Genomic DNA, 27,738 nt, shown 5'->3' on the forward strand with positions numbered 1-27,738 from the left:
CCACCTTGAATGCATAACATTGAACTCAAGCAGTCACACCTGACGAAGACCCTCTCCTTGACCAGTCTTCAATCAGGCTCCTCGGAGCCTCCTTCTTGTCCAGGCCTCTACCTGGGCTCCCTATCCTCACTGAGCCTACCAATCCTAGTTTTAGCACAAATTCTGCCAAGTCACTGCAGACAAATTCTCGACTGGATATCTGACCAAGTTCCTCACCCCACCTCTGATGCTGAAGTCCTCGACCTGCCTCCACCAAGAACACTCCAACCCTTTACGTCTTCTCAGTGATTTTCCATCCACTGATAGGGCCCACCACTCAGAGGGCTCCTTGGCTGCATAAATCCTCATTTGCTCTTGTTGCATTCAGAGTTGAACCTGAACCCTCTCCCCTACTGTAACACTCTTGATATCTATAGCAAGTCCTGAGTAAAGTCCTCCTTACCACTGTAACTAGAGTTGGAATCTTTTTTTTTTTCTTTAAGAGAAGAACTGTGGCCTGGTGTCTAGGCCTGACACCAGGACTTAACTGTAAAAAGCCACCACTCAGAAACCTCAAGCCCACTTAACAATCACAGTAAGGACCCACAGGAGACTAGGTCTCCAAACACGAAAGTCACTTAATGCCCCATGTGAACCCAGAAATTACCAACACCCCTACCACCGACAATTCTGAAGACCATAGGCCTTGAGCCTCAGAGAGGCTTTTAACACACACACACATACACATGAGAGACAGATTTTCTTAAATCTTGTTTGAAAAAATAAATCATGCTCTGGAAAGATGGTATTACTACTCACAAACTAACACCTCTCCCCAAAAGAGGGAGAGAGGTTTGTGGCCAGCTGCACATTCTACCTAAGAAGTACTCTGAATTTAATGGAATGGAATGGTCTATCTACCAGCTCAAGAATGGTCCTGCTTTGGGTTCTCAGGAAGAAAACTGGAAAGAGCCTCCCTAGTGGATTGTTAGTCAATGAGGAAAACAAAGGCTTCATCAGACCTAGACCTCCCCCGCTGGCTGTGAGACCTTAGGCAATCACTCATCCTTCATAAGGCCTGTTTTTCTTACCTTTGCAACAAAGAAGCAATATAGATCTCAGAGGTTGTTATAAACATGAAGTGAGGTCTGTGCCTGGTACATATTAGGCAACTTGCTGCTGCTGCTAAGTCACTTCAGTCGTGTCCAACTCTGTGCAACCCTGTGGACAGGAGCCCACCAGGCTCCTCTGTCCACAGGATTCTCCAGGCAAGAATACAGGAGTGGGTTGCCATGTCCTTTTCCCAAGGCAACTTAATAAATGCTATCAATTGTTATCATTCAAGCTCAGCTCAAAAGGTGAGAGAGTCAAGTGATTTTTCGGACAGAAAGGGGCTTCCCTAGTGGCTCAGCGGTAAAGAATCCACCTTACAGTGCAGGAGAAACAGGAGACTCGGGTTCAATCCCTGGGTCAGGAAGATCCCCTGGAGAGAATATGAATGGACAGAGGAGTCCATAGGGTTGCAAAGAGTGGGACACGACTGAAGCGACTGAGCATGCACACACCAGACAGAAGGGACCCGTGTGTGCAAAGGTATGCAGTTACCTGACATTGCATAGCTCTGGCTAAGGGTAAAGAAATCATAACACCTCTAGTAAATGTTCTGAGAAGACACACACACACAACAAATCAGACTCCTAGGATAATTTTTCAGCTGAGCTGTGTGCAGGCACCCTTCCTGAGACATTGGAAAAGTGTTCCATGTACGTATTTATTTTTCTACCTATGATGTATAATAGTCCTTATGCTAAACTGGACTTGAAGTCATAGATGGAATTCCTATAGCAGAGAAGGGGTAGTGGGTAATACGGATGCATCAGGAAGCTTAGGAAGCTTGGAAAAGATAGCCTTCCTTCTCTCCCCTCATCACAAGTTCCTGTGCGTCTCCCCGCAAACTCAAGGAGCCACCTGGAAGCTCTGTCCTAGGAAACTCCTGACAGAAACCCTCACAACAGAACATGTCTTCCAGGACCATTCTTTGCTTCCTGTAGCCTTGCTTCTCGACTGAGAAAGGCAAGCTGCTTCATCTTTTCACTGAGATCTCAGTGAGGACACTGTACAGATTCCCGTCCGGAAGAAGAACACAGGCGCCCACCATCAATCCAGAGTATGGGCTCCAGTGGCAGATGATGTGGACTGGCTTCCCACCTCTACCAGGCAGTGTGGCATGGCCATGGCTGCCTTCATAGCCCCTCTGGACCTCATCTGTTAAGTGGAACAGAACCCATCTCCCAGGGTCACTGTGAGGACTAAGTGAGTTAATACAGATGAAGCACTCAGAACAGTGGCACATAGCGAAAGCATTTAAAAAGTGTTGGCTATTTCCATGCTGAGCGTCTCAAAAAAGAAAGGAAAAGTTTAATTTTCAGGAATGAAGCTGGCAGCTAGTAGGCCTCAGATAACCTTGGCAAGTGCTCAATAAAGTAGTCTGTTGACTGCAGTTTCAAATTCTCTCTTGATGTACTGCAATCAAGCCGTAACAGACTACCTGATTATTCAGTGTTTCTGCATGAGGGATGGGCATCTATTTCAATGCTGGAAAGAATCAAGAATGCGTGAATGATCCTCTTTGAAGCGTAATGAGACAGGACTGTACAGGAAAATATGGTTCTCAACTAGTTCAGATTAATTACAAAAATACAGGGGAAGTTCAAAAAATTACTTATTTTCAAGTGCCTGGGATCCTCATTTTCCTTTTATTTGTTCTCATTTTCCAAAAACCAAAGTAACAATGAGGCAAAAATATGACAACATTATCTTATGATATTTTCTGGCAATCATATGGATCAATGTGAAAAATGAGGAATCCAGATCATACTTTTAATCTTGACTCCATCCCCCACTGAGTGTAATTCAGAACTAAAAAGAACAACACCTTTCACTGACATCACTCCATGGAACACATTCTTCCCTAATTGTCTAAAGTTTCTAAACAGCAGTCAGATGCACAAAACAGAAGTACTGGTCCTTGTAAATAAAACTGATTCACATATGATTACATGGACCTTGAATGTAAAACCTAATTCAGTTCTTAAAGTTTATTGTTAAATTTCAAAGTCTAAAATTGTGTAATGATAGGAGTTAACATTTCTCTTAAAAACAAAATGAAAGATGGAGTGTCTCAAATGTGACAAGCAGAGAATCTAGTCTAGGCAAGAGTGTCTCCTTCTCCCTATTTCTCCCCATCTATTAGAACTTGAGGACAAACAAGGGAAAAATCCCATCCTGGCTACATTCAAGGTGAAGGGGGAGGAATATCATTTACTAGGGGTCAAAGCTGTACACAGTAAAGTTGCTATGACCATCACTCACACCACAGCCCTTTCTATTTACCTAACCTGCAACTTAAGCATAGGGTGTCTTCACATGTATTCACATTATAACTTTGAAGAAATTACAGTAGGCTCTAATTAGCCAGCGATGTTTTTGTATCAAGGAGTTAACCTGTAGCACCCATGATTAGATGATGCTAATGAAACATTAAAGCTTCATTTCATTAGAAATACTTCAACCTCATTAGAGAAATACAAAACACTTGGCAAATATTTAATTACATCTCCTTACACATACACTTAAGAGCTGCAGTTACTTGTTACTTTAGAAGTATCAATGGAATGACTGTCACAATGTTAGCTATATTTATCTTAGAACAAGTACAACCAGCTGGTCCACTGATCTAAGGCAGTTTTTCTTGAAATCTGGTTGCTCTGGGATTAGATTTAAGTAAGACTCAGAGAAGCAGACATATGTGTTGTAGAATTATCATCTTCATACTACTGTACAGAAGGTAGACTATGAAGGGTATACAAAGGTAAAAACAAGATATGTCTTTTTCTCAAAAGGGCACAGTCCCGTAGGGACATGAGGGATGTAAATAAATCATATCAGAGGACAATGGATAAAACCTCCAACAGAGGCTAATAAAAACATCACTGCAGACAGAGCTTACTATGTGCCTGAAACTCATCCTATAACTTAATGTAAATTAAGCCATTAATCATCACAACAGCCTCTCGAAGTAGGTATCATCATTCCCATTTCACAGATGAAGGAACTGAGTGAGGTTGAGTGGCGTCCCCAAGGTTGCTCAAGCTAGTAAAGGACAGAGCAAGAATTTTGATTCAGGGAGAATGGATCCAGAGTCTCCACTTAACCACAACTGCTCTGCATACAGAAGTAGCAAATAAGGGCCCAATCCAGCTTGAGTGCATAGTGCAAGGCTTCTCAGAGGAATCAATGGAGGGACTTGAAAGGTGTGATGACACAATAGGTAAGGCCAAATTAACAACATGTCCAGAAGCTTTCAAAAAGCAGCTTCCACCTATGCATCCAAAAACCTCTAACAAGACTCACATCAAGCTGAGGACTGGTTACCACCAGAAACAGGCTGCTCAGTCGCTTGTACTTATTTTTATATCATTATTCCACCTTGTAAGGACAAGAGTCTTCTCTCAAGTTCTGATTCAAGATCTATCTCTTTCTCTCTCTCTCACTCAAGTCCCTATTTCCTCCAAAAAGCTCTTCCTGATCCCTTCCACCCTCGCATTATCTCCTCCTTTATACCTACCACTACATGCTGTGACACTCTTGCTGTGCTTTCTCTATTTTACCTTCTATCAAGTTATCCATGAACCTAGGTTATTCACCTTATTTTAAAGTGTTTTAAAGGCAGAAAACTTTACCATCAATGAACATATTCCAAATATGCATTATCATATCGTCTGTACAAGAGCACATATTGAAACCATTAATTTCTGCAAGATGGATAAATGCTCCAACCTTCTACATGTAAAATACGAGTTATCTACTTATCCATCTTCCAAGGTAAAGATGTTTTACTATTTATAAGAAGATTTCACATACATTTACAATAATGATAACAATAGTGTTGGTATGACATTTTACTCGCTCCAAGTGCTCACACATTTTCCTTAATTAATCACACAAAGCTATGAGGGCTAAAGTTCTGAAAAGTGAGGTAATAACTTAAGTTGCCCAGGGTCTAAGACGTCAACTCCAATCTGGACAGGTCTTCTATTTCCAAAATTGGAGGCTTTTTCTACTATATGCCATAGTCAATTCCCAAAGAGATTAAAACAAGGAAGTGTGCCACCTTTACATGACATCTAGTTAATCCCTTACCTGCTGTATAAAATCTAAGCTAGTAAGACTTTGTGTATTGAACCTGGGAGTGATCTCAGTTCAGTTCAGTTCAGTTCAGTCACTCAGTCGTGTCCAACTCTTTGTGACCCCATGAATTGTAGCACGCCAGGCCGCCCTGTCCATCACCAACTCGCGGAGTTCACCCAGACTCATGACCATCAAGTCGGTGATGCCATCCAGCCATCTCATCCTCTGTCGTACCCTTCTCCTCCTGCCCCCAATCCATCCCACCATCAGAGTCTGATTTCCAATAAGCCAACTCTTCGCATGAGGTGGCCAAAGTACTGGAGTTTCAGCTTTAGCATCAGTCCTTCCAAAGAACACCCTGGACTGATCTCCTTTAGAATGGACTGGTTGGATCTCCTTGCAGCCCAAGGGACTCTCAAGAGTCTTCTCCAACACCACAGTTCAAAAGCATCAATTCTTCAGCACTCAGCTTTCTTCACAGTCCAACTCTCACATCCATACATGACCACAGGAAAAACTATAGCCTTGACTAGACAGACCTCTGTTGGCAAGGTAAAGTCTCTGCTTTTGAATATGCTATCTAAGTTGGTCATAACTTTCCTTCCAAGGAGTAAGCATCTTTTAATTTCATGGCTGCAATCACCATCTGCAGTGATTTTGGAGCCCAAAAAAATAAAGTCTAACACTGTTTCCACTGTTTCCCCATCTGGCGTACTTATTAGCTTGGAATAAGCTATCAGCAAAATGCATTAATTAGATAGTCTAAATGTCAAAAGAAATGCACATTCTTTTATTTTCTAGTGCCACAAGATAGGAGAAGGAAATGGCAACCCACTCCAATATTCTTGCCTGGAGAATCCCAAGGACGGAGGAGGCTGGTGGGCTGCCGTCTATGGGGTCACACAGAGTCAGACACGACTGACGTGACTTAGCAGCAGCAGCAGCCACAAGATAACTGAATAATGTTAGAGGTGTTCAGTTTCTTCTTGTTGTTGTTCAGTTAGTAAGTCATATCCGATTCTTTGTAACCCCATGAACTGCAGCACACAAAGTTGTGCTCAAATTCATATCCGTTGATTTGGTGACGCTACCCAACCATCTCATCTTCTGCCACCCCCTTCTCCTTTAGCCTTCAATGTTTCCCACCATCAAGGTTTTTTCCAATGAGTCGGCTTTAGGAGCTTCAGCTTCAGCATCAGTCCTTCCAAGAAATATTCAGGGATGATTTCTTTTAGGATTGATTGTTTTGATCTCCTTGCAGTCCAAGGAACTCTCAAGAGTTGTCTTCAGCACCACAATTGGAAACCAGGAATTCTTCGGCACTCAGCCTTCTTAACATTTCAACTCTCACATCCATAAGTGACTACTGAAAAAACCATAATAAACCACAGGTTTGACTATACGGACCTTTGCCAACTAACTGATGTCTCTGCTTTTTAATGCACTGTTTAGGTTTGTCACAGTTTTCCTTCCAAGGAGCAAGCATCTTTTAATTTCATTGCTGCAGTCACCATCCACAATGATTTGGGAGCCCAAGAAAAGAAAATCTGTCACTGTTTCCATTTTTTCTCCATCTATTTGCCATGAAGTGATGAGGCCAGGTGCCATGATCTCAGTTTGCATAATGAGCTTTAAGCCCAATTTTTCATTTTCCTTTTTTTTAACCCTCATCAAGAGTCTCTTTAGTTCATCTTCACTTTCTGCCATTAGAGTGGTATCATCTGCCTATTTGAGGTTGTTGGTATTTCTCCTTGCAATCTTGATTCCAGCTTGTGATTCACCCAACCTGGCATTTTGAATGATGTACTCTGCATATAAGTTAAATAAACAGGGTGATAACATACAGTCTTGTTGTACTCCTTTCCCAATTTTGAACCAGTCCATTGTCTCATGTCCAGTTCTAACTGTTGCTTCTTGGCTGCAAATACATTTCTCAGGAGGCAGGTAAAGTGGTCTGGTATTCCCATCTCTTTAGGAATTTTCCACAGTTTGTTGTGATTTACATGGTCAAAGGCTTTAGCATAGTCAATGAAGCAGATGTTTTTCTGTAATTCCGTTGCTTTCTCTATGATCCAACAAATGTTGGCAATTTGATCTCCAGTTCCTCTGCCTTTTCTAAACTCAGCTTGTATATCTGGAACTTCTCAGTTCATGTACTGCTGAAGCCTAACTTGAAGAGTTTTTGGCATAACTTTGCTAGCATGTGAGATGAGTACAATTGTGTGGTAGTTTGAAATTATTTGGCATGGACGTTCTTTGGGATTGGAGTGAAAACTGCCCTTTTCAAGTACTGTGGCCACTGCCAAGTTTTCCAAGTTTGCTGGCATATTGAGTGCAGCACTTTAAAGCATCATCTTTTAGGATTTGAAATAGCTCAGCTGAAATTCCATCACCTCCACTACCTTTGTTCGCAGTGATGCTTCCTAGGGAAGGCCCACTTGACTTCACACTTCAAGAAGTCTGGCTCTAGGTGAGTGACCACACCATCATGGTATCTGGGTCATTAAGACTCTTTTTGTATAGTTCTTTTGTATATTCTTGGCACCTCTTCTTGATCTCTTCTGCTTCTATTAGGTCCTTACCATTTCTGTCCTTTATCATGCCCATCTTGCATGTAATATCCCCTTGGTATCTCTAATTTTCTTGAAGAGATCTCTAGTCTTTCCCATTCTATTGTTTCCTCTATTTCTTTGCATTGGTCACTTAAGAAGGCTTTCTGAGCTCTCCGTGCCATTCTCTGGAACTCTGCATTCAGGTGAGTCCATCTTTACCTTTCTCCTTTGCCTCTCGCTTCTCTGTTCTCAAACTATTTGTAAAGCCTGCTCAGACAACCACTTTGCCTTCTTGCACTTACTTTTCTCTCTAAGCTGGTTAAAGGTAGGTATATATTGTTCCTCTTTCTTCACAATTAGTGCCCAAAGCAAAACAGACACAGAGAACAGAGGGACCCAAAGGGAAAAAGCGTACACCAACTACCAGTGGATTCATGACACAAGAATCCACCAGAGATAAATTACTGAAAAGCTTATGGTACTGGGACATGAATGAGGATCACTGCAGGCCTTCACTTAATAAAAACCAGACCGTGTATTACATAGGAAGATATGTCAAGGAATTACCAAACAACCCTTGGCTTTTAATATCTGCAGTTATGCTTTTAATATTCTTTCACAGAACTTCAAGTGTTAGATTGTAAGATGGAGAAAAGTCAGAGGAACAAAACACCGGGTGTGTTACTAAAAGTGTAAGAAAAAACATCATGAGACCCTCTTGTCAATAGGAATCATTCCTATGGCTCTTATTTGAACAAAGTTTGAAAATGCCCACTTTGGTAAACAAATATGCAATCGTGGTTATGTAAGGGATGTGCTCAGATATGAGAAAAAAATCCTTCCTTCAAATCAATCATTCTTTCATGTATGGACTAAGTGTGCACAAGATTCAGACACGGACACCAATCCAGGGACCACCACTTATTGCAATATTCTTAGAACAAGCACTTAGCTTTTCTGTATCTCAGGTTCCTCCTGTACAAAGGGAAGATACTAATCCCTTACAAGAATGTCATGACCATTACATGAAATGAACTTAACACAGTGTCTGGTACAGAAGAGAAATTTGAAGTTCTGGTCCTCAACAAATGTTAACTATTAAACCACTGTTTGTTATGATGGCAAGTGTAGAATATGAAATATTTTCATTGTAGGCATAACATTTAATGTGTATTAAATTACTATCTTCACAATAGCTTCAGAGAAAATAAACAGTGGTGCTGGCCTCTAATGAAGACCAAACAGTTTGTAATCCTATAAATGATATGTGTCTGGGAAGCAGTTCCAGAAGATTCCAGTGGAAAAACAATAAACAGGAACCAACACTTGGCCAGATTTTATCCACAGTTTCTATAAAGCTACAAATTCCATAAAAATTAAAAATGAAAAACCACAAAGACTTCACTATTGCTACAACCCAAGTTAAAAATAGAAAGTTTAAAGGAAGAACTAAACCACCCATCTCCCTACCCTGGGGATAAATCTCAGGGGTGGGGAAGGCAGGGTGCACGGAAACCACACACTGCAGTTTCTCTGGATTCTCTTCCTGACTGAGCCTTCCTCTCCTGCCTCTGTTGATAATCTTCCTCATACACTATTCTTCAGGACAGATAAACCAATATTTAGCTACCCTGTTCTAGCTCAATATATGTTTTCTTTAAAAAGCACTACCTGTGTGTCTATGTGCAGGCAACTCCTGAGTGGCCATTAAGTCTGGATGCTGGAATTGCCAACAAAAATGTATGAACTATCTCCCTTGCCTTTTTTTGACTTAACTAAAAAATATTGAGCTATCCAGCACAGAAAACCAGCTTTCCTAAGCATATCAGCAACACAGGTATGGCCTGGCATGCTTTCCTGAACTTCCTGGTCTACCTTCCTACACATGACCTCTTCCTTAGGCCAAGCCTTGTTTGCTGGGCATCTACAACGTTTGCCCTTATCAACAGATTTGGTAATGGAAAGTGCTGAGTGTTCCAGCCCTCTTTTCTCTCACCTACCTGAAGTATCTATGCAAGATGACGACTCTGGAAGAGCGCTTGGCGTTACTTTTTTTTCATGTCACCCATCAGCCTGTCTCCAACTCTTAAAACTTACCTCCCTTTTCCATCAGCTCCTTCTTGGTATCATACGACAAACACATTTGTAATAAAATCATGATCTAACTAGTTTAATCTCCTTTTTAAAGCACCACACTAAATTGTTCAGTTCAGTCCCTCAGGTGTGTCTGACTCTTTGCAACCCCATGGACTGCAGCACGCCAGGCCTCCCTATCCATCACCAACTCCCACAGATTACTCACACTCATGTGCATCAAGTCTGTGATGCCATCCAACCATCTCATCCTCTGTCGTCCCCTTCTCCTCTTGCCTTCAATCTTTCCCAGCATCAGGGTCTAAATTGTTACCTACTAACTAAAGTACATCATCTATCCTCTATGTTTCTAAGGCCATCTTCTTTCTCAAACTGGTCTTTGCACCATCAATGTTTTAGCCAAACCAAAGAATCTAAACTTCTGCTGTCTCAACATCCACAAAGCCATTCTTCAAGTTGGAAGCACCCATTTGTCTCTATTGTGACCTTCTAATGCCTTCCAATAAACCAGTACTCACAGCTCCACTGTGAAGCTGGATCGTACTTTATAAGAGCATCTGGCTATCCTTGAGGACAGTACATGGAGCTTCCTTTACACCTTTTTCAGCACCTATAATACTAGCTTCTTTCTAGACTAATTAGAAAGTCCTACCCTAAGTAATCCAACCAGGCCCATACATCTGCTGATACTTATAAATCCCAAATACTGGCATGCCATATGGCACACACAGTAGTGTACCAGAAGCAGGAGTACAGAAGCCATGGATACCTGCAGTGTGTTTTTCTGGTACTACAACTTTTATTAGAAAACTAAAGAGAAGGAAGCAAAGCAGTTTTATCCTGTCTTACATTTTTTAAAAATGTACCATATCGCCCAATATCGCAAAATTTATATGAATGAACTTGACTCTTGTCACTTCCATTGAGGCAGCTAGTTTGGGTCATGTTTCCAGGCTACTGAGAATGCATTTTTCCCCTACTCTGATATAATACTCTGAGAAGTACTATACTACCATAATCTAGCACCTTTCTGCATGACTGCTGAAATACCCTATAATTATATTACATACTTAATAACATTTGTGTCTAAGTCCCATTACCCTCAACAAACATTAAGCCCATGGTTGACAGAGAACCTGTCCAGTCTTTACTGCCTCAGGCATAGGGCTTTAAAAATAAGAGGTTGCAAGAATTTAGAGTATTTAGAAAAGGTAAAACTATGGTCTTCCCAGGACTGGCAAAGAGCAATTAGAGATAAGAAGCCAGGTGGTTAGACTCAGCCCCATCTCTAGCTATAAAAGCTGTAATGGGAACAGAGGAGCCCCAGCAAACAAACGCACCTAAGAATTAAGTCAAGTAAATGAGATCAGAGGGCCAGAGGGAATGGCTATAAGCTTCTTTCATTTAGGATCTGTTGACAAGCTTTACAAAAGGCAAAGGAGTGGAAGTTGACAGAAGCAGACCAGATATTTTAGGTGGTAACCTAAAATTTCAGTATTGCTTTAGAAAAAATCCACCTCTAAAAATGATTCTGGTAATCTAATCAAGCTTGATGGAGAGAGCATCCAGTTAAATAAAAAACAACAACAATAAGCAAAAAACAACTAAAAGTTCCACAAACTTTAATCACTATAGAGAAAGCTAATCCAGGTTATTTCCTTGTATCGTTTTCTAATACAAAGAAGTTTCATTTTAAAAAATGATAAGACCAATGGTTTTTGTGTCAAACAGACTACCAGTTTTGCTATATATAGCAAAGTTACTTAAGCTCTTCAAGTTTCAATATACCTATTTATAAAATGAGTATAATATTAATATACCTACTTTGTAAAATTGTTGCAATGACCAGATGAAATCATGCATGTCAAGTACATAATAAGAGCGTGGTAAACTATCATAATCAAAACCACTGTTACTTTTAAGGAAGAAATCATTGGCTAGAAAGATATGTTACTGTTGGTTCCTGGTTACTACTCTTACCTTAATCTTACATCTGAGGACCTAAAAAGACAATTACCACTTTAGGATGGCACCAAACTGAATGCAGCCAACGTACCTTCCAACCAAGGAAACAGTCAAGGGACATCAAACATCGAACAGTCAACTGTCTCTATTCCAAAGGTAAAATTATCATTTGCTAGAGTATATTTTCCCATCATTAGTTTAGATCAGGCACCATTACATTAGTAAGAGTTATATGACACTCACATTGCTGCTGATGAAACTTCAAAGTATCATCTCAGTAGTTAACAGATTATCCACATTCCAGCATCCCCTAAGAGAACATTTTGTTGTTGCTGTTTAGTCGCCAAGTCTTGTCGGACTCTTTTGCGACCCCATGGAGCCTGCTGGGAATTTTGTCCATGGGATTTTTCACTCAAGAACCCTGGAGCAGTTTAAATTTCTTTCTCCATGGGATCTTCCTGAACCAGGGGTTGAACACATGTCTCCAGTGTCTCCTGCATCAGCAGAGACTTTACCACTGAGCCACTGACCAAGCAAAGAAACAATCTAACATATGTGAACCTCCAAAAATGTTCTAAGTTCAATTTAATGGAGTGGTGAGCAAAATGTGGGTCTAGCATTCTAATGCGGCTGGTTGTGTTTATTGTGAGCACATATTTGGGTTTACACTATTCTATTTTTATTTACTTATTTTCTTTGGACAAACAAAAGTGCATTATATTGTGTAATATCATGACTACACATGAACAGTATAGTATGGCAAAATAATTTTTTCACATAGCAACAAGGCTAACATCCTCTTAAAGACTGGAAACATTTTATAATGAATAGTAATTGAAAGCCGAATACATAAGCCTCTGTCTTGGACAAGATGTAGAAGTATGCTGGCATCTTGCCTCGTTCTTCCAAAAAGAACAGAAAAGAATAACACTGCAAAACACAGTTGAGCCTGGGCTGCCAGGGAAGTAAGGGCACAAAGATCATCATTCTCCATTTACACAATGTTTTTTGTAAGTTGTTTTCAATAAACTTGCTATCCCACATGTTTACAGACTTCATTTTTCTGCTGTCCTACCCCATTTTGAAATATTAAAGCAATGTCTCAGAATATTTCAGGAAAACTTGGGTTTTAACAGTGTAGCTTTCATTTTGCACCTTTGAGCCCATCCCATCTTTAAGGTATCACAATGGAGAAAATTTTGTTGGGATACATTATTTTATTACTTTTTTGTTCTACTTTAAGTTTCAAATATTCTGCTTTTAATTAAATGGCTTATTATAGTTATCTCACTATCTTAAAGTTGAAAAAAAAAACTTTTTTTTAACCAGATCATTTGCAGTTCTTATCATTTTCTCACTTGAAAAGACAATTTCTTATTCTTATGGATCTTATTGCATCTCCATTATGTAACAATTTTAACTGTTGGTGTTTCATATATTTACATGGCATGGTCATTATAAAAATGCTTTAAGTGGCTTTGAAGAAAATACTTAAATATATGATGTATACTGTTTTAAGGGTGACTGATTATACTCATCAAAAAACCTGAAAATAAATGTCAATCTTTTATTCCAAAAACTAAAACTCATTCACCTAAATACCATGCTGAGTTTCCAATACGCATGCACAATGATCTGTACACAGTCAGCAACTGCCTGCTGTGACTCTGAATAGCTAATACTTTTATTTAGCAGTCACAACTGAGGAATTCCAACTGTGTCAACTTGTGCAACTCTGTCTGGCTTCAGAGCTTCCCACACCCTGGGAGACACATTGTCTCTAATTATTTTATTGCTGCAAATAAAGAGACTTTTTATAGAAACGATACACATAATTTACGCCAGGCTCTTATCAGACTGCACACAGTCAACCCATGATGAGGCCATCATTCAATTTAAAACTTAAAAACATGTATGTGTGACCCCATGGCTGTTTCATGTCAATGTATGGCAAAAAACACTACAATACCATAAAGTAATTAGCCTCCAGTTAAAATAAATTAATTAAAAACTAAAGTGAGTTCCAATAATAAAAAAAAAAAGAAAAGAAATCATGTATGTTGCTTTCGAGTCTTCTAACCTGGTATGTTTTTTCTACTTCAAAATTTATTAGTTTCTCAGCAACTAAATTTTAAAGTGCTATAATTTTTATTTACCGTAGTTTATACATTCTAACCGGAGAAGGCAATGGCACCCCACTCCAGTACTCTTGCCTGGAAAATCCCTTGGACGGAGGGACCTGGTGGGCTGCAGTCCATGGGGTCGCTAGGAGTTGGACACGACTGAGCGACTTCACTTTCACTTTTCACTTTCATGCATTGGAGAAGGAAATGGCAACCCACTCCAGTGTTCTTGCCTGGAGAATCTCAGGGACGGGGGAGCCTGGTGGGCTGCCGTCTATGGGGTCGCACAGAGTTGGACGCGACTGAAGCAACTTAGCAGCAGCAGCAGCAGCACACATTCTAACATGCTAAAGTGTAAGTCCCCTACCCAATTTTAGAGACAAATAAAAACTACAATTTTGGCTCCCTGAGCTTCAGTGTATCTTTATATTTTATATTTGACCCAGTAACACTGAACAAGACATCTTCTCCAGCATTTGACACTGTACCCCCAACCTCAAGGAGCTAATCCTCTACAGAAACAGCCAGCACACAGTGCACTGCCTCCAGGGCCTTTTTCTAACTCTGAATGGTACAAAAACCTACCACCAGGAAAAGCCTGTGTCAGAAATATCGGATCTCAGTTGTCCCTACCCATTATGAGAATGGGAAATAAGAAATCAGCTCTCTAGCTCAGCTTCTCATTTCTTTGACATACAAAAGGCCTGAAGCCTTAAAGCCACCCTGTCCCTTGGGCTTGTTTCTGGGCTCCAAGCCTAAAATAAGAGCCAAAGGGAGCTTCCAGCAGCTGTGTGTTCGTGGAAGCCACCTGAGACCACCAGAAATACTGTAACCGTGGGACTGTGGGCACTATTTCAACAAGGGCTATACAGATAGTGAACAAGACAGTGATACACTGGAGACTCCCTCTGTATTTTCAGGAAGAAAATTCATGAAAGAGATAAAAACCAAGAAATGAAATTGTGTATACTGTTTCTGTTTGCTCCACATGCTCCTGAACTTAACTTTTTCAGTGTAAAAAATTCTGTATATTCTAAAACTCACATTCAGTTCCAATGCAGAGCAGTTTAGGAGGCAACACATTGTGATTCAGGTTCTCTGACAGTCATGAAGTCAAGTTTGTGCATTAGTCACTTTAAGACTAGGGCAAAGCTAGGTATTGTCTTTAGCTGACTAGTAACTTGAGCTACATCAGAACAGTGAAAGGTATAACCTAAACTTCTCTCTGAGAATCCCTAGAAATCATGCCTTTTAGTGACTAGTATCTGCTAGTATAGTAACACTGCAAAGTTACACTGAATATCAGACTAACTACATATCTAACTTACTAGCTCATTTCAGTGAAATTAAATGGTGGATTTCTTCAATCACGACCACTCAAACTAAAAGAGTAAATAAGTATTGACCAAGCAGAAATTTACCTTTACTAAATTGGAAACCTGATAAATAATCAGGTTTCATTAATTCATAAAAACATCAATTAAATCTAAATGGTAGTTTCTAAAGGGCTTGAGAGATTTTTCCAACTAAATCCCTTGACAGTTTTCCCACAAACAAATCTTTGTGCTATGAACTGCCACCTTAAAGAAACTGTCTGCTTAAGCAAAGGCAAGATTTAACCCTGCATTAGTTACAATGGCAATGAATCCTCAGTTAAAACAAGTTAATGAGTTTCTTACTGAAAATGTTATGATGCAATAGATGAAAAAAATAACAAAGTGGTTCTTTTTATCCAAACTTTCCCACATAAGCTCATACAGTCAATCCAAAGGTATGTATTAACATCCTTATCTGTGAAACTTCTAAGCCACTTGTTTTACAAAGATCTAACTTCCTATCACCCAGACCCACTGGTAAGAAAGAACTGAAGTGATCTGGAATGTCAAACTGCTCCATGACTACTAGAGGTAGGTGGAGAACAAGCTTTGCAGGATTACAGAAACTAAAGAAACTACTTTCATCAACCCCAAACAATTAGCTGTAAGGGGAGTTTGTCAACTAAATTGAGAATAACCTTTAAATTCTAAAAGCAGTGAGAGATGAATAACAACAGTATACCAGCTAGCTAAAAATCACTAAAATGAGAATTGCTGAGAGTCTCTCAGTCGTGTCCGACTCTTTGCAACCCCATGAACTATACGGTCCATGGAATTCTCCAGGCCAGAATACTGGAGTGGGTAGCCTTTCCCTTCTCCAGGGGATCTTCCCAACCCAGAGATCAAACCCAGGTCTCCCGCATTGCAGGCAGATTCTTTACCAGCTGAGCCACCAGGGAAGCCTCAAATGAGAATTTCAGTCAGTTCAATTCAGTCGCTCAGTCATGTCCGACTCTTTGTGATCCCATGGAATGCAGCATGCCAGGCCTCCCTATCCATCACTGACTCCCAGAGTTTACTCAAATTCATGTCCATTGAGTCGGTGATGCCATCCAACCATCTCATCCTCTGTCATTACCTTCTCCTCCTGCCTTCAATCTTTTCCAGCATCAGGGTCTTTTCAAGGAGTCAGTTCTTCCAATCAGGTGGCCAAAGTATTGGACATTCAGCTTCAGCATCAGTCTTTCCAGTGAATATTCAAGACTGATTTCCTTTAGGATGGACTGGTTGGATCTCCTTACAGTCCAAGAGACTCTCAACAGTCTTCTCCAACACCACAGTTCAAAAACATCAAGTCTTTGGCATTTAGCTTTATAGTCCAACTCTCACATCCATACATGACTACTGGAAAAACCATAGATTTGACTAGACAGGCATTTGTCAACAAAATAATGTCTCTGCTTTTTAATATGCTGTCTAGGTTGGTCATAGCTTTTCTTCCAAGGAGCAAGTGTCTTTTAATTTTATGGCTGCAGTTACCATCTGCAGTGGTTTTGGAGCCCAAGAAAATAAAGTCTGTCACTGTTTCCATTGTTTCCCCATCTATTTCCCATGAAGTGATGGAACCGGATGCCATGATCTTAGTTTTTTGAACGTTGAGTTTTAAGCCAGCTTTGTCACTCTCCTCTTTCAATTACTGTGGGATCCTTGCCCACATTAGTAGATAAAATGGTCATCTGAGTTAAATTCGCCCATCCCAGTTGATTTTAGTTCACTGATTCCTACAATGTCAATGTTCACTCTCGCCATCTCCTGTTTGACCACTTCTAATTTGCCTTGATTCGTGGACCTAACATTCCAGGTTCCTATGCAATATTGCTCTTTACAGCATCAGACTTGACTTCTATCCCGTCATATCCACAACTGTGCACTGTTTTCACTTTGGCTCCATCTCTTCATCCTTTCTGAAGTTATTTCTCCACTCTTCTCCAGTAGCATATTGGGGACCTACTGACCTGGGAAGTTCATCTTTCAGTGTCACATCTTTTGCCTTTTCATAATGTTCATGGGGTTCTCAAGGCAGGAATACTGAAGCGGTTTGCCATTCCCTTCTCCAGTGGACGACGTTTTGTCAGAGCTCTCCACCATGACCCATCTGTTTCAGATCGGGTCATATGAGCATGGCTCATAGTTTGATTGAGTTAGACAAGGCTGTGGTCTATGTGACCAGTTTGATTAGTTTTCTGTAATTTTGCTTTTCATTCTGTCTTCCCTCTTGTATACAAGGATAAGAGGGTTATGAAAGCTTCCTGATGGGAGAGACTGACTGTGGGAAAAATCAGGTCTTGCTCCAATGGGTGGGCCATGCTCAGTAAATCTTTAATCCAATTTTCTGTTGATGGGCATGGCTGTGTTCCCTCCCTGTTGTTTGACCTGAGACCAAACTAAGGTGGAGGTAACTGGGTGAACTCCAGGAGCTGGTGATGGACAAGGAGGCCTGGCGTGCTGTAATTCATGGGATCGCAAAGAGTCAGACATGACTGAGCGACTGAACTGAAACTGAATGAAGATAATGGTGACCTCCTTCAGAAGGTCCCATGCATGCACTGCTGCACTCAGTGTCCCCAACCCTGCAGTAGGCCACCACCAACCTATGCCTCTCCCAAAGATTCCTGGACACTCACGGGCAAGTCTGGGTCAGTCTCTTGTGGGGTCACTGCTCCTTTCTCCTGGGTCCTGATATGTACAAGGTGTTGTTTGTGCCCTCCAAGAGTCTGTTTCCCCAGTCCTGTGTAAGTTCTGTAATCACATCCCACTGGCCTCCAAAGTCAAATTCCCTGGGGCTTCTCTGTTCCTTTGTCAGATCCCCAGGTTGAGAAATCTATTGTGGGTCCTAGAACTTTCTTAACAGTGCAAGAATTTCTTTGATATAATTGTTCTGCAGTTTGTGGGTCATCTGCTTGGTGGCTTTATGGTGGGGATAATGGCGACTTCCTCCAAGAGGGCTTCTGCCACAGGCTACACAACCCAGGTCTGATGCACCCAGAGCCCCTGCCGAAGAATGATGCTTTTGAACTGTGGTGTTGAAGAAGACTCGAGAGTCTCTTGGACTACAAGGAGATCCAACCAGTTCATCCTAAAGGAAATCAGTCCTGACTATTCATTGGAAGGACTGATGCTGAAGCTGATGCTCCAATACTTTGGCCACCTGATGAGAAAAGGCAACTCATTAGAAAAGACCCTGATGCTGGGAAAGATTGAAGGCAGGAGGAGAAGGGGACAACAGAGGATGAGATGGCTGGATAGCATCACCAACTCAATGGACATGAGTTTGAGTAAGCTCCAGGAGTTGGTGATGGACAGGGAGGCCTGGTGTGCTGCAGTCCATGGGGTAACAAAGAGTTGGACACGACTGAGGGACTGAACTGAACTGATTGCTGCAGGGATGGGATCATAGGTCAACATGCCCCCTGGTTCCCAGTGACCATGGGTACCCCTGCAGCCAGCAACCTAGGGCTGTCCACACCACCTTGCAGCTGCTACCAGTGAAGTTCTCTGCAGCTCTGGGCTCAGTCAGCCTGGCTGGTCTCATAGGTACCACCTCCTCTGGTCTTCTAGTTTACCCAACTTTACTTGGGTGGTACGTTGGACAGAGGAACCTTTGTTGATTTATGGATGTTTTATTGGTTATAGATTGAAGATAAGAGACAGTGAAGCATCCATCCCACATTGCCATGATGTTGACCTGATCAATACACTTTATTCATTAATTTCCCTCCCCTAGTTAAAATATAATCTCTATGGAAGTATGAATGTTTGCCTTTTTTGTTCACTGTTCAACAAACAGATCTGGGCCTAATACATGAAAGATATTTAGTTTTGCATAAAGAGTTGAAAGAATAAAAAAGCATGTAGTAAAAACCTCTAATAGTGCCCATTTAAAAACAGGATATGTGTATCATGTAGTGGAGTAATACAGGATAAGCGTAACACTTCATTAGAAAAAAAAAGTATTATGAAAGAAAGCTATTAAAAAAAAACACTCAAAAGAAGGTGTGGCTTGTGATAGGCGGAATGGAGCTATTTAGTGATCGGTCACATAGGGAAGAGTAGTAGGTGTTTAGAATGGGTTGTTTCCTCTTAGAAGTAATATTGTAGGAACATATGGAAATCAACATTCTGGAACTAAAACTTAGCCAATAGAAACAATTAAACTTTTTAACACACTTGAAAAGAAATGTGTTTCCCAGTTACATATCCCACTATTAAGGAATCTTCTTTAAAGCTACTGTGAATCAAGTATTTAAAGACTAAAATTTTCAGTTTCTTTCCTACAAGTATGGACTAGAACTTAGCCACGGATAAAGGAGATAGTCAGGAATTGACAAAAAAAATGGACATGGCCTGAACTCAAATTTCCTTAAGCTACCAAGTGGTTTCTGAGAGGAAATAGGCCATCCTCAATCAATTGTGTATTTTTTTACATCTTAAACTTAGCACTTGTTACATGAAAAATCTTTTATTTAGTCTTTCTCGCCCCCCAACCCCCGCCCAGTAAAGATTTTAAACATGTCTGATGTCTAGGTCAGTGCTCAGTTTTAATTCCAATTCGTTAATGCTCCTCCACAATCTACTAGTACCCTTATTCATAATGACTAGTAAAAATCTGTATTTATCTAAATAAACTACTGTTTAAGTGCTCCAAAAACCTTATCAATTTGATGAGAATGATTTTTTTGAAACCCCCCCCAATCAGCTAGCTTAAATTTCATTTATATTCATTTTATCATGTGGTTATACATAGTTCTGAAGGGAATTAACTCGTTAAAGATTTAGAACTAAAATGCTCATCTAATACAACAAACATTTATACCTCATGAAACTTAAAAATATGTAGACTTTGGATTATTACTCACACATAACTGGACAGAGTGTCAGAAGTCAAGGGTTGCAGTCCCAGTTCCACTGGTATTTACCATATGGCCCTGAATGACAAGCTACTATGCACTTACTTCTCTGGGTCTGAGGGGGAACCTCATTTTGGCATGAAGTAAGTGATCACTAATTCAATGAAGGCTTTCTAATTGCTAGGATCTGTTGTTTCAAATTATTAAGCACTTTTCTTCCAAACGAATCTCAAAGCACTTCAAATATATTAGCATCACCAACCACAGGTCACATGCCTGAAACCTCGGCTAGTCACAGCATTGAAAAGTCGAGCCCCTGTTATCTGGAACTCCAGGCTCCTGCACCGCGTTCCTATAGGACAGTGAACTGCAAACTACAGTCACTGCTAGAGATGTCATGGCCATTTCAGGCCAGTTTCCTGGCAAACTTTCAAAAGAAATGAAGGAAGACACTGGTTCTGGTTCAATAATGATAATTGGTTAACATGAGAAACACAAAGGCCTACCTATTATGTTATACAAAAGATAAGATCCTCTCTCATCCAGAGTAAATAGACTGGTAAAGAATAAACAGTAGTTTCATTTCTAGGATCCCTGTGATGATAGAAATTGACTCACGGGGAGACAGAAGCAGAAAGAGACCATTTGACTCATGAGCATGAGCTTGCTTGGGGGGAAAAGGGCGGTGTGGGAGGACGGGGGAGTGGGGGGGGGGGGGCGGGGGGGAGACTAGCTATCATTTGTTTAGAATAGCTGCCCTTCACTTTCTGTTTACTGAGAAGATCACTAAGATTTTCTCTAAAGTTTATTTTTTTCTTAATCCTCCTCAAAAAAAAACAAAAAGTCTCAGATTAAAGCAGACCACCTGCTGAATTTCCTTCTCAAGCCCGGACACGCCAGAACTACACATGACCCGTCACTAGCACAAATACAACGTAATTCATGCTCTCAACTTGGTTAATATATAATTAATAAAATAATCACATTTTCAGCTTAAGAGAAGTATTTCTCACACTAAGTCGTTTTTGCCAAAATTTGTCTCTACTCTCACCGTGGAACATCACAGAGGAAAAAGTCTTCTACAAGAGAAACCTGCTTTCCAGGCAGCATTTCAGGGACAAGTGTCCTCTAACCCTTTCATTCAGACGCAGAGCAGTTAACCAGGGTGGCCATCGTCCAGACTCACAGTAACCGAGACAGAACAAGGAAGCTCAACCTTCCGTGCTCCTCAGTTGCAGCCAGGGCCGCACAGAGCGGCCAGGGGTGGTAGGAGGTCAGTGACACAGCTGAGAGGCTGGAACAGGAAGCGCTCCACTGCGGAACTTCCTGGGTCCCACACTGCTCTCCTCACACATGCTCAACCCTCACACCCTGCAGCAGCTTCTGAGGAAGCGTCACATCTCACTAAGTCCAAGAGTAAGGCTCCCTCTTTCTTCTCTTACAAACTGTACTCCACACAGCGGCCTGGCGTTGTTGCTGCTCAGTTACGGCCGTCTCTTCCGCAACCCCCACCATGCACTGCGGCCCGGAAGGCTCCTCTGTCCGTGGGATTTCCCAGGCAAGCATACTGGAGTGGGCGGCCATTCAAACCCACGGACTGAACCCGATTCTCCTTCCTTGGCAGGAGGATTCTTTCCCCATGGAGACCCCAGGGAAGACCCAAGTGGCCTGTAGTCCATCAAATAAACCTGCTGCTTTTCCACCCAAGCCCAGTGAGGTGAACCCGGGGCTCACATCCTTGCTCCAGGAATAACTTATACAGAACCCTGACACCTCCTGTCTCCTTAGGACAGGTGAAATCAAGTATCATCACGAGTATTCCCTTTATGTGTATGTCTCTTAAACAATCAATTCCCAAAACTGGATTAGCGTTAGGGTTAGGGTTAGCCTCAGGGTCAGGATCAGGGCTGGAGGACTCTCTCCTGAGGCAGCAAAGTCTGACACTGGACTACAGGACCGAGTTCCTACAGGACCGGACCTAGTTCCACGACTGACTAGCTTTTTGCTACCTTGGGCAAAATACTTAAGCTTTCCTTTGCAGTCTCAATTTTCTATATATAATAAAACAATGCTATTGCTTACTTCAGAGTGTTAGTGGAAGTTTAGAGATACTCAATTTTTCAAACAAACATGTTTCTCTCCCCGTTATTACAAAAGAAGAAATGTAGTGCATCACATGAGAACTGAGGTGGAGGGTGGAATGGATTGTGACCAGCATAACCTGGTCATTTAGAAAACTCTTATGTTCATGATAAATGACACAGAACAAGGGAATCTAAAGTTATGTTTTAGCAACTAGATTTCACTGTCAGCAGCAAAATTTCCAGAAATAATACAAAAAGGATGTACAGGCACACACATACATACTAGCTTCAGTGAGTCCAAAATTAGAGAGAAAAAAACAGACACTAGTCAACCTGTAGCTTCCAGGATCACACCAAGCAACAGATTTTTTTTTTTTTTTATTTTCTATATACATGCAATATATCACACACAAAATGCCTTCACAGATATTCACTACTCTAGGTAAAAGCCTTCCCCACTAGTGCTGTAAGAAGCTGCAGCTGGACTCTGGGTCAGATGGCACTCAGCAGCTTTGAGTGTGCTGGGGGTGGGGTATGTCAGGAATGAATGTGGTTATCAAGGCATTTCTAAGTACGGAACCCTTGGAACAACATTAGAGCGAGGGTCATGGGAAAAGAAGCTTTGCTCACCCTACTTCCTGGCAGCATTTTCAGTATGCAAGCCATAAGCAACTCATGTTTACAAGATGGAACAGGAAAAGAGGGGCTTATTAGATGAAGGGGGGCAGGGAGAATCAATGCATACGTACACACAGATTATAAATTATGTACACTTTTAAAATTTTTATTTTAAAACTCCAGAAAGTTTAAAAGTCTTCTATATCATGCTTCATTGTGCAAAATATCCTTACCTCTTTAATGAACTGAATTAAGTTAGAATATTTTTATTAGTGTCAATCACACAAATGAAACTCAATCAGGAAGAAAACAATCATGATATATCTATTTCACATTTCTAAAGAAAAAAATGTAATTTGGAATTATTTTTAGGAGTTATAGAAAAAAATATTTCTCAGGACTTCAGAGTTTCAAACCTAGAATTCTTCATGTTAAGTCAAGATAGTTTAAAAAGGAGGTGAATACATCCTGAAGTTGATGTAAAATTCAAGAGCATTTTATTTACCAAGGGTTAACAGTGCCTCACTTTTTACTGCTGCTGCTACTGCTAAGTCGCTTCAGTCGTGTCCGACTCTGTGTGACCCCATAGACGGCAGCCCACCAGGCTCCCCCGTCCCTGGGATTCTCTAGGCAAGAACACTGGACCTTGCAAAAATTCACAAAGAATAGCCAGTTAACAAATCTCAGATTATTCAACTAAGACTAGCTACCTCTTTTTTTAAAAAGAAGGGTCTAAGACAATTCAACCTAAGGTGTAGGGAAGCTGCAGCCAAATCTATATATTTCTATTTTGTGTTTCCTGGTTTTAATCCTGGAAATCTGGAGAATTATAAGCACTTTTCAAAAATATGTCAAACTAGGTCTGGGCGCAACAAGCAACTTTTTTCTTAAATTCTGAAGTACATGCTTTCTTTATAGCTATGGATTTACCAAGCAGAGTGTGCTCCTGATTGCTGTTATGCTTGAGTGTTATTAAACTAAACAGACAAAATATGAAGATCCGACCTCGGCATGGAACGCCACAGGCATAGTTTTATCTCCCCCTCTGCTTCTTCTTAAAAAGAAAACAAATATCCAAACTTGAAATGTAAAAATACAGATCTCCACATGCTTGCTTTACTTGTAACATAGCATTTCACTCTTTGGTAGTAGTAGCAGCAGCAAGTGTTTAACATACTTTATCATTTTATGTAGAAGAATATATTGTTTACCAGCTTCACACATATTACACTCATGGATGAAAATCAAACCTTTTCCTTTACATACTAAAAAGGTAAGATGCTCACATGCAATGTTCTGATCAAACTGCAAAATGAGAAGAAAAGAAAATTCACTACAATTATTGAACTACGCTTGTTTTATATCTTTAAGCTAATGTCAGATCCTTTACATGGCTAATATTTGAAACTTGAAACAAAGCCAGCACTTAGCTGTTAGATTCAGACATCAGGATTTCCCTCACAGTGCTGTGAGGTTCTGAACATACAGCACATCTGAATTATAAGCATCTAATATATCCTTGTTATTCCAGTGGCTTTTAGTCTTTCTACACATGAATGCCAGCCTACATTAAAGAACTCTCTTTCCCACTCACCCCCAATTATTAATATTCAAGGTGACGAGAGAAAACATAGGAAAATAATTGCCTCTGAAGGGTTACAATTACAACCAAATCAATATTTGACAGCTGTCAATTACAGATCACAACAATATCTCTACAACTAAACAGTTTCTCTAAGCACTTAAAATCACTTCTTATAGCACATATTCTCCTGACTCCCCATGAAGATATACAAGAACAATTCCAGTACAAAATATACAGTCTTCTTTGACATCTAGCATCTGCCTACTCTGTGCAAGAAACTATAGAAAGGAGTCTAATATGATTTCTTCCTCACGTTATAAAGAGTTTATAACCTAATTAGAATTAGTTTATAATCTAATTAGAATGGCCACAGGAGCACTTTCTGAGGAAGAAGAAGGGTCCTGATTGGGCAAAAAGTGAATGAATGAAACACTAATGTGAGGGTCCAGACACCAGTGTCCACTACAGTGCTAGAGTATGCATGTGTGCGTGCTCAGCTGCTCGAGTCATGTCTGACTCTGTGACCCCATGGACTGCAGCCCTCCAGGCTCCTCTGTCCATGGGATTTTCCCAGCAAGAATCCTGGAGTGGGTTGCCATGCCCTCCTCCAGGGATCTTCCTGACCAGGGATCAAACCCGAGTCTCCTGCATCTCCTGCATTCCAAGTGGATTCTTTACCTGCTGAGCCATCCAGGAAGCCCCTTTTATATCCTCACCCAGCAGGTTGGTCAGTGTAAGTCCAGAATCATTCAGTACCAATAATAAGCATTTCAATAAAGATTAACTTGTCTTCTGTAAGTTTTACAGAAAGTAGAGTTTATTCATTCAACAAAATATTAAGCATCTATTCAAAGCAAGTCACTGGCCCTGATAAAACTTAGTGATGAGAGTACAGTGAACAAAGCCAAGATGCGCCAAGATGTCTAAGACTTGTGCAACAGACCATCTATGATAACTGTCAAGGTATTGAAGGTGAGGACACAAACATGTTCACCAATAGGGAAGTGTACAAACGTTTTAAAGAACAAGCTCACGTTAGAATTAAAATGATACTTGAAACTCACTTAGTGACAATAATAATGAAAGCAGTAACAGCAACAAAATGTAAGAATCCCGGGCCAGACTGTGCTGGGACCCTCATTCTATATTCACATCAACACTACAAAAGCCTCCACGATAATCATCTTCATTTCACAGATGCAGAAACTGACCCTGGGAGAGGTTAAAGGACTTATCTCACTTGTGCCATGTGGATGGGGAGACAGACTGACCATAAGGCTATTATCATTTGTAACAAAATTAATGATTTTTTTAATATCATCAAAAGCTAGTCCACATTTAAATTTCTCCAATTACCTCTAAGATTTGTTTTCTTACTTGCTTACAAATAAGGATCCTAGCAAAATCTACTCATTGCATTCACTTACATCTCTTAAACTTCTTAAATCCCTTTTAATATAGAATAGTTACCTGTTTCTTTTTCCTTCTTGTCCCAAGCCACTGACTCTTGACTAAACTGATTCAGTCATTCTGTCAGTCAGTCAGTTCAGTCGCTCAGTCGTGTCCGACTCTTTGCGACCCCATGAATCACAGCACGCCAGGCCTCCCTGTCCATCACCAACTCCCGGAGTTCACTCAGACTCACGTCCATCGAGTCAGTGATGCCATCCAGTCATCTCATCCTCTGTCGTCCCCTTCTCCTCCTGCCCTCAATCCCTCCCAGCATCAGAGTCTTTTCCAGTGAGTCAACTCTTCACATGAGGTGACCAAAGTATTGAAGTTTCAGCTTCAACATCAGTCCTTCCAATGAACACCCAGGACTGATCTCCTTTAGGATGGACTGGTTAGATCTCCTTGCAGTCCAAGGGACTCTCAAGAGGCTTCTCCAACACCACAGTTCAAAAGCATCAATTCTTCAGTGCTCAGCTTTCTTGACAGTCCAACTCTCACATCCATACATGTCTACTGGAAAAGCCACAGCCTTGACTAGATAGACCTTTGTTGGCAAAGTAATGTCTCTGCTTTTTAATATGCTGTCTAGGTTGGTCATACATAACTTCCCTTCCAAGGAGTAAGTGTCTTTTAACAGAGAGGAAAAAAAAAAGAGTTGTTAGAAAAAATACACTCAAAGATCTCTTCTTGGGTGTGACTCTGTCTCTACAGCCCAATCCCAGGCTGTCATATTTGATAGCAACTCCACAGTTTATGTGCCCAGAGATCCATGATTTCTCAACCCAGGTTTATTCCAGGAAGGCAGCTCAGGGGATTTCCACCAAGTTTTCCCTCTCACCAGAGCCATCCTCAAGTGATAATCGGGAAGCCCTCAGTGTGGGTCCACAGAGGTGACTGTAGAAAATGGAGAAGAATGAAAAACATTCACAAAGCTCCACAAGTCGAAAGTTCTCTAACCCTATTCCTTGCTCAAATCCACTGAGGCCTCAGCTTTCAAAAAAAAAAAAAATCAAACCTTGGATTTAATACAATATGTCCTCTCCCATCACATTCTAGAAGAGTCCCGGGAGAGGTAGTTGGCCATGACTTTAAAGAAAAACATGTCCCAACTCTGAAAACTAACTTTCGCTTTCTACCGTTTTCCTTTCCTTTCTGATTTCTGAGCACTGTATGAATGGCCTTTCCAAATTACCTACGTAATCGAAGTCTCAGTAGCATATGAAACAGCATTTAAATGGCATCAGTGAGATACTGTCCTATCACAGACCTCTCTTCACCCGTTTCCGTCCTAAGTTCTTCTTATTTCTAACTGGTAAGAGCCCCCAAAAGACCGGCTTCCATACAGATTTCTTCCTGAATAAGCAACGACACAGAAAATGACGACAAGTGACTTCGCATTAGAGTCATTTTCAGCATTTCCTCTTCCAGAGTTTAGCAAGCCTCTTACGAGGCCAGGAACAAAAAGGGGAGATTCCACTCCCTGAGAGAAACCAAACTAGGAGGAGGGGCAGGAATTCATTTGATCTAGCACTGGCTTTGGCTTAGCATTAAACCCCAAACACATAAAATTGAAAGGAATCATTAAAACAAAAATGTATTTACAAGAGAAAATCAAAGCAAGATGGGAAATTAGAGCTTGTTTTGGCAGGCCTAACTCTTCACCTCACAGTGAGGAGCCCAAAGGGTTGGGAAGAAAATTTCATATCCGGTGGGTTTTTTTGCTATTTTTTTTTTAAGCTCTTTCACACTGTCTTTAATGTGTATTTGTATTCCACTTCCTTCTCTTCCATTACTGTGAGCCAACTACCTCTTTACACTGAGGAACTGAACACATTCAAGTTTTTGTTTTCATAGCACACTGGACATCTCCAAA

General features: G+C 40.8%; 1 protein-coding gene across 4 annotated transcripts in view; it reads right to left on the minus strand.

Moving 5' to 3' along the window:
* Positions 1–27,738, minus strand: part of ARHGAP42 (Rho GTPase activating protein 42) — a 348,023-nt gene that overhangs the window by 261,038 nt on the left and 59,247 nt on the right. Inside the window, exon 2 of one of the 4 annotated variants that reach the window (XM_059875064.1) lies at positions 21,178–26,759. The exons of the other annotated variants lie outside the window; for them this stretch is intronic. Coding sequence (XP_059731047.1) covers positions 21,178–21,187 — 10 coding nt within the window. The 5' untranslated portion in view covers positions 21,188–26,759. The remainder of the gene's footprint in view (positions 1–21,177; positions 26,760–27,738) is intronic. 4 annotated transcript variants of the gene reach the window in all.

The sequence above is a fragment of the Bos taurus genome, chromosome 15, assembly GCF_002263795.3.
Source record: "Bos taurus isolate L1 Dominette 01449 registration number 42190680 breed Hereford chromosome 15, ARS-UCD2.0, whole genome shotgun sequence".
Lineage (NCBI taxonomy): Eukaryota > Metazoa > Chordata > Mammalia > Artiodactyla > Bovidae > Bos > Bos taurus.